The sequence below is a fragment of the Myotis davidii genome, unplaced genomic scaffold, assembly GCF_000327345.1.
Source record: "Myotis davidii unplaced genomic scaffold, ASM32734v1 scaffold562, whole genome shotgun sequence".
NCBI classification, from domain to species: Eukaryota; Metazoa; Chordata; class Mammalia; order Chiroptera; family Vespertilionidae; genus Myotis; species Myotis davidii.
In genome coordinates this window covers 3,068,521-3,076,130 of record NW_006293953.1, presented here as the reverse complement: position 1 = coordinate 3,076,130, position 7,610 = coordinate 3,068,521, and the positions used below count along the sequence as shown (strand labels likewise).

The following is a 7,610-nucleotide window of genomic DNA, read 5'->3' as shown; positions in this document are numbered from 1 at the left end:
TCCTGCTCCTATAGAAAATTTTGATCAGTCATTCATTCACTACCTGCCTGTACCTCAGTTTCCCCATCTGTGAAAATATAATAGCACCTACTCACATGGCTTCAATGAATTTGGGGAAAGCACGGAGTAAGTGTTCAGTAAGAACAATGGTCGGGATTATTATTTTTAGCACCTACTGGGTCAGGTTCTGTGTTGGGCTCTGAGGCTACAGAGACTAATAAAAAGAACATCTGGGTCATCTGCGTCAGCTCAGGCTGCTGCTATGCATAATGATGTTTTCTAAAATCGATCTAAAGAGATGTCCAGATTCTACCCAGAAAAGGAAACAGGGACTCAGAGAGGCTACGTGACTTTCCCAAGGTCAATAGCAAGTGGGGATCCCCTTATCCCACAGGGACCTACTCTATTTACTCTGCCTCCATTTGGAGGCCGGTCCCTGCAGTCCCAAGGGAGAAGAAGCCCAGTCTTGCCAGGCTAGGCAGTAACACTCGGGACGCTTACCTTGAAGGCACCAACTGATGAGGTCTGCCGGGACAGGCTCAGTAATCTGTGCAGGAGAAAGAAACAAGGTGGGGAGAGGGCAGTCAGAGCCACTGCCCCGGCCCTGGAGAAAGGGGATCGCAAACACCCCACCCCACCCTCCTGCAGAGGTTTCCTCTATGCCTTCCTATCAGGTGTTTGTAAGTCTGTGCTTGCATGCTGCCTTTGATGGGGCACTCATTACCTTTCATTATAGCCCATTCTGTTTCCCACAAGCTCAAGCCACTGTCTCCTCTCATTGGTCCTGACTCTTCCCTCAGGGACCCCAAGGCCACATATGCAGAGATTTGCAGGCCATCTAATTAGTCCCAAATCCTTGAAAGACACAGAGTTAGAACCCCTACCCCTCCACACACACACAAACACACACACACACACACACACTAAAAATTATATATATACATAAAGCAGTGGTGAGTGAATTTGAGAAGAGCCTTGAGTGCCAAGCTAAGATCTGAGAGAAGATCATTTAGGCAATGGGGAGTCATTGAGGGTTCTGGAGCAAGAATAGTGACCAGATTGACCTGGCAGTGTGGACTATGCTGGATGGATCAGAGAAGACCCTGGAGCAGGAAAACAAATGGTGTTGGTAATACCAAGGAAGCCAGTGTTGGCAGCAGACTCCTACCTGTTCAGAGAGGTGGCCATCTGCAACCGGTTCTCACGCACTGAGTACTGAATTTCCAGGCTGAAGTGCTGGCATGAGGGGAAGCAGGGAGGAGGCAGTGAGCCCCATCAGGGCTGGAAAAACCAGAAGTTTTGCCACTTCCCCAACACCACCACTACTGCCAAGAAAGCAGTGGTCTTCCTCTCTGCCCATCCCATCTTCAGGAACTGAGCCCAGCAGTCTCCCCATGACCCCAGCCCAGGCTGCTCATCCCTCCCTGTACCTGGCCCAGGAAAGAAACACCTAGCATGTTTGTAGATTCCCGCACACGTCATGTAATTTCTCCAGGACTTTGCACATCTTGTAACCCCTGCCTAGAGTGCCCTCCACCACCAACCCAAACCCTTTCCTGGCCAGTTCCTACTCAACTTTCAATTGCCTGCTTAGATATCACCTCCTCTGGGAAGTCCTTTGTGATTTCCTCTAACTGGATTTGGAATCTCTCCAAGCTCCCACAGTCCCCAGGTTAAGCCCTTCACTGCCCTTATAAATGTCAATGGATGTTGAAGGGAGGCATAGGGAGAGAGGAGAAGCAAAGGAAGGACTAAACTATTGACCCTCCATTTGTTGATCATTCCAGCCACTCAAAGTTTCAATGGCAGAGCCAAGGATCAGACATCAGGTGACAAAGTCTGGGAAGTCAGGGCCACACAATTGAGATGAACAAAGAACCCTTCATTCCATTACTTCGCTGTCAACTAAAATCCCACCTCCGAGAGGTTAGGCTTAAATAGGGACGAGATTCCACTCACAGCTTCCAGGAGAAAGAGGGACACAGGAGCCTTGCCCCGCCGCCGCCGGGCAGCAAACATCTCCAGGGTGCCATGAAGGTGCAGCAGGCTCTTGCCTGTCTCCATGGTGACCTTGGGGGGCTTGTTTATCCTAATCTGAGTCACCAAGGGCTTCGGCTTGGGATAGGCCTCAGCCACCTGCAGAAACCAGGAAACTCCCCTCAGAGCCAACCCTCAGACTGGTAGCTTCCGTTGAAACCAGGAGTCTGTCATGAACTAGGTGATTCCACCGTGGGCACAGGAAGTACAACATGCAAAGGCTGGGATGTGGCTATCAGGAAATAAAAGGAACAAACCAGACCATCTGGCTATTTCTATACTGACATAGAAAGTACAACGTACACATGCGGACCCAAAGAGCACTTTATGGAGACGTCCCAATGATTCCGCCCTGGACACGGGAGACGAGCATTGAAAAGCTGCCTCCCCCGTTTCTTGCCCCTTTGACTAGAGGAGAACAGGGCAGAGCAGGACGTGGTGATCATGGGTAGTTGGGGCACTCACTTCAGGGATGAAGCCAGACAGTGTCTTAGTGGTTTGTGGGGGCAGCTCACCAACCTACAAAATGCAAGTCAAGTTTAGGACTACTGAAACCTTCCTTAACTCATCCTAACAACCATCTCCTCTGACTTAATAAGGTGTGCCCTCTGACAGTCCCTTCATCACAACACTTGTCACTCTGTGATTAAGTAGATAATGAACTCCTGTGGCTTACATATTCTGATACCCATAGTTCTTAGTACATGGTGAAATACTGAGAAAATGTTGAGTGAAAGGGCAGGCAGATAGAAGGAAATTAGTAGATGTAATGGGGGGGGGGATGAATGGATGGATAGATGGATGGGGAAATGGACAAAGAGAGGAGTGAATGAGTGGATGGGAGGATGCATGGATGATGAATGTTTATATAGGAGAATGAATAATAGGTGATGGGCAGGTGGATGGGTAGGTGAAAGAATGAAAAGAATAATGAATGGAAGGATGGGTGGATGCAAAGATGGTGGAAAGGTATGATAAGTGGATGAAAGAATGGATGATGTATGGATTAATGGGCATGAGGATGGATGGGAAGGGACATAGATGGATGGTGGGTATGTGGATGGGAGGATGAATGGATGGACCAGGGGGGATGGATGGATGGATGGATGGATGATGGATGGATGAGCAGATGGTGGTTACATGGACAGAGATGGTGGGTGGCAGGGTTAACTAATGACAGAAACCTAAATCAGTTCTGGCATCTCCCAGTCCTAGCATTGCCCACAACTCCAGGGTAATTCTAAGAATGAACACATCAGACAGGGACTGTCATGACAGGGGGCGTGGCACTGGACCGCTCACCATGGTATCCTGGATGTTCAAATCAAAGGATTTCTGCAGAAGGGCAAGCTCTGCTGTGAGGAAGGCGGCCGAGAGCAGCAGCTGTGAAGAGCCTTCATCATAGTCTTCGGGGAACTCTGGGCCCTCCCCGTCATCAGCAAGCTGGATGGTGGTGCCCTCTTGCTGCTGTACCACAGGCTGTGGGACAGCAGAAAAGAGGCAGTCAGCCTTGGCCATGAGGCGCTGTGGCTAAGGGTGGGTCTCAGTTCTCCAAACTAATGGCACTCAAGCCAGCCCTAAGTCAGCAAGCCATCAGCTGTTCGAGCCAGAGCCCAACCCTCCCAGGATACCAGTGGGTAGACAGGCTGATAGGATAGGGAAGTCAGTCACTAAACCACTGGCGGTCTCTCCTAGGATTACTTAAATAACCTCAGTTAATCTAACTTTGACTGTTTGAGCCCTCATTTATGCAGCACGTATTTTTGTTTTATTCTCAGAAGAAAAAGGTAAGTGGAAAATAATACAGGGCCTGTAAGAAACACGCTGGAAGGAGACTTTGCAGGGAGATGACTTCTTGGGATTTTCCTGCCCTTCCTTAAAGATGCATCTCACCTAGTCACCTGCAGCTCTGGGAACGTGGGTGAGGACCCACCTCAGCCACCAACTTACGGTGGGACCCTAGCTAAGCCTTGCCTCTTCCCAAGCCTCAGTGTCCCTGTCTGTACAATTGTGGGGTACAACTGGGTAAGCCACTCATTGGGAGCAGCAGACAGCCTTGGGAGAAGGTGTGCGTGTGGAGTCAGTAGTCCAGGGAAATCAGCTAAGGGACTTGGGGGTCAAGTTGAGAGCAGAAAGAGGGAAAGGATCCCAGTGTCAGGAAATACTTGCATAGGTGAGCCTGGTGTGCAAGGACCACAGCCCCAGACAGCCCCACCACTCAGGCCAGTGAACTTGAGATCCCAGCCCTCTGGTGACCCTGGTGCTTACACTGAAGTCCACTTGGATGTAGCTGGCTGTGGTGGATGGTATGGATGTCAGGATATACTTCACGGTGCCCATCTGGCCTATGGGCATGGGGGCTGTGTGAAGAGGAGTTTGCATTTAGAGAGGCGCCAACCCAGAAGCAGCTCAAGAGAAGCCAGCACCAGCCAACCTCCACTGGAGCCTGACCTATGTGCCAGGAATCCTGGCCCTCTATGTGACCCAAGGCAAATTATTTAGCATCGCTGGGCCTCAGTGATCTCATCTGTAGAATGGAGGCAATGGGCCTAACCTGGAAAACCAGGCCTGCTCTCATCACTCTGCAGGCACAGAGCTTGAGAGTTTGCCGAGGGTTGTCACAGGTCAGTTCTCACCACAAACGGTGGGGTTAGGATTATCAGCTCTGTGTTACAGATGAGCAAACTGGGGCTTGTAGGAGTGAAGTGACGTGCCCCAGGCCACGCTGCCGGGCACATAAAACCACCATCTTCATTCCCAGCTACTGTGCTTTCCTCTCCCCCACACTGCAGACTCCTGTGAATCCCAAGATGAGGGAGGCGGCAGATGCTCTTGGCAAGGAAAGAGGTATTTCCGCTTCCCTGGGGATTCCTATTCAGATTGCAGGGTGTGGAGAGCCCACCATGGCTGCTGTCCTTGGAGTCTGGGGGTGATGGATAGAATAATGGATGAAGAGCTAAGAGGCAAGGACCCCAGAGTCCCTCAGGGTCTCAGGCTTCCCATCTGGACAGTCGGGGAATGGACAGACACCATTACCTCAGATCTCCTCTAGTCCCAAGGCTGGGCTGGGAGCAAGCACTTGAATGGAAAGTGGGGCATAAAGTCCACCCATCCTGATGTCCCCATGTGGACATCAGGGATGTGGGAGCAGGGCATGGCTAGGACCACTCACCATTCATGTTGGCCCACTTCTTGTTTACATACACCAGGACTGCATCGATGGCTGGACACATCTGGAAGCAGAGAAGGTGCTGGGATAAAAGGGCCCCTGCGTGGAGGACCTCACTCTTCACAGATGAATGGTACTCCATGGGGCGTCCCAAGAGCCCTGGTGGCACAGGGATGGAGAGGCAACCGAGGCCACAGTTACATGGAAAGCCACTGGCAGAGCTGGGACTAGAATCCAGATCTCCTGGCCCCCGCCTGCAAAGATCAGTGAGGATTCATGTCCCAGAGATGGGTCATCTGGGCAGGGTTGGCAAGCTGTGATGTGCAGGCTCATTTCTTTCCCCCGTGCTCATGGCAGACATCACTAGAGGATCACAGCACTGTCTCCTGCTGAGCCAGCCACAGCCTCAGAATCCTCCTCAGCCACTATCAGCCAATCAGGGTCAGCACCTGAGATAAATCACCTGCCAGCCCTGGTCTAAGCTCTCCTGTGGATGAAGGGAGGCATGCGGCCCGCTGGCCGCGAGTTTGACATGCTTGGGGTAGAGGCTTGCTCTGTGTACTCACCAGGCCAGGAAGAACTTTGTGTAGGGTGCTGTCCAGGAACTTTTTGACAACATTCGGCATCATGCTGGACACAGAAAATGGGGGCAGGGGCACAAGAGCAGGCAGTTAGGCTCAGGACAAACACGGGCACGGCTCAGGAAGTGCCACGGCTCAGGAAGTGGGTGCTGAGCCGGGTGGCAATGCGAACCCAGCCTTCCTCCCCAGCTGCAGAGCCCCTCACTTGCTAGGCAGGTTGGTCTTGACGCTGACCAGGATGACCTCACAGCCCTCGCTCTTGAATATGGGCAGGCCTGTCTCCTCGTCCTGCAAAATCCGGTTGGTGGCCGTGATGTTCAAGACCACAGTGATCTCCATGTTCTTACCCATGAAGCTGGAAGAGAGGGTGGGCAGGCATCATGGGCATATCTGCCACTGTGGCACTATCCTTATCTCCTCTTTGTCTGCATTCTCTGCAGCTCTGGCAGGGACCACCCACACAGGACAGAAAAGGGGATAGGACCTGCCCAACGTCACAAAACCAGTCTTCCCTCTTCCCTCTTGCTTTGGTAAACTCTTACACATCCTTCAAAACCCTGCTCAGCTGTCATAATCTCCAAAAAGCTTTTTCTGATCCCTTCATCTTGCCAATGCTTCCTCTGTCCTGGGTTAATCATTCAATATGTGATCGCTTGTGTTCAGGTCTGGTTCCCATCACCGGTAGGAATCAAGTTTGCATCATCTTAAACCACAGCATCCAGATGGTAAACAGTAGGTACTCAATAAATGTGCATGTAAGACTGAGACGAGGACACCTCCTCTCCTCCCCGGCCACACTCACTTCTTGCCAGTGATGGTCATGCCGGTGGACACACACTGGAAGATGCCCACGCCTGGTGTGAAGCTCAGTGCGATGACAGGCAGCTGCACGTCCTTCACCTTCATACTGGGAGGGACAGACATGCACAGCAATGATAAGCAGACAGGTGAGACCCTGCCACCAGCTCAGTCCACTCCTCCACCCCCTTGCTTGGGGGTTCTTAGGTAAATCCCCTATCCCATGTCATAGGGATAAGCCTGTCTTGTGGGGCCATTGTGAAACAAACAAAAAGCTGGGCATGAGCCAATTTGTACACAGAAAGACGCCTGGTGGCTGTGTGACCTTGGGCTACGCCGTTCTCTTCTCTGAGCCCCAGTTTCCCCATTGGCAAAACGGGGAGGTTTGCTAGGATCAGGGTTTCTCCCCCTCAGCACTACTGACCTCTTGGGCAGGATCATTCTTTGTTGTGGGGAGCTGTCCTGTGCATCGCAGGATGTTTAGTAGAAACTCTGGCTTCTACCCATGACAGCACCAGCGGCACCTCCCTTCCCCTACCCGAGCGAGTCATGATAACCAGAACTGTCTCCAGACATTGGTTGAGAACCAGCAGTCTGAGGTTTGGGGTAACAGGGATGTGGCATGTCTATCTTTACCTGCCCATCCTGAGCTTTGGGCAGACATTGCTAAGTGACCACTGGCCTATTTCCTGCTCAGTCCAGGGAGTGCCTCCCCAGTACATCATTCCAGGCAGCCCCTACCCATCAACTCTATGTGGCACCTGCAAAGGAACCGACCCTGCCGTTAGAAGGTTGTGGACACCTTCCTGGCTTTGCCATTTGAGGATTTTTCTTTCAATTGCACGTACATTCAGTGAGCGCCTGCTGCAGGCAGGCAATTGAAGTCTGACTGTCAACCTCACTTCCTCCTCCCAATGACCCTGCTCGCAACAGAGCAGAGATTGTCCTCCGTGGACGACTGTGGCGACTGAGACCCAGGCAGGAGCGTGATGTGCCCAGGGTCACAGAGCAAGCCAGCAACAAGG

General features: G+C 51.8%; 1 protein-coding gene across 1 annotated transcript in view; it reads right to left on the bottom strand.

The window, feature by feature from the left end:
• BPIFB6 (BPI fold containing family B member 6) overlaps nucleotides 1-7,610 on the bottom strand; it is an 11,409-nt gene that overhangs the window by 1,956 nt on the left and 1,843 nt on the right. The window contains exons 3-12 of the mRNA XM_006767894.2: nucleotides 6,590-6,694; nucleotides 5,993-6,142; nucleotides 5,773-5,836; nucleotides 5,210-5,270; nucleotides 4,306-4,397; nucleotides 3,340-3,516; nucleotides 2,503-2,556; nucleotides 1,960-2,136; nucleotides 1,169-1,236; nucleotides 502-547 (exon numbers count right to left, since the gene is read on the bottom strand). Of these exons, the coding sequence (XP_006767957.1) occupies nucleotides 502-547; nucleotides 1,169-1,236; nucleotides 1,960-2,136; nucleotides 2,503-2,556; nucleotides 3,340-3,516; nucleotides 4,306-4,397; nucleotides 5,210-5,270; nucleotides 5,773-5,836; nucleotides 5,993-6,142; nucleotides 6,590-6,694 (994 nt within the window). The remainder of the gene's footprint in view (nucleotides 1-501; nucleotides 548-1,168; nucleotides 1,237-1,959; nucleotides 2,137-2,502; nucleotides 2,557-3,339; nucleotides 3,517-4,305; nucleotides 4,398-5,209; nucleotides 5,271-5,772; nucleotides 5,837-5,992; nucleotides 6,143-6,589; nucleotides 6,695-7,610) is intronic.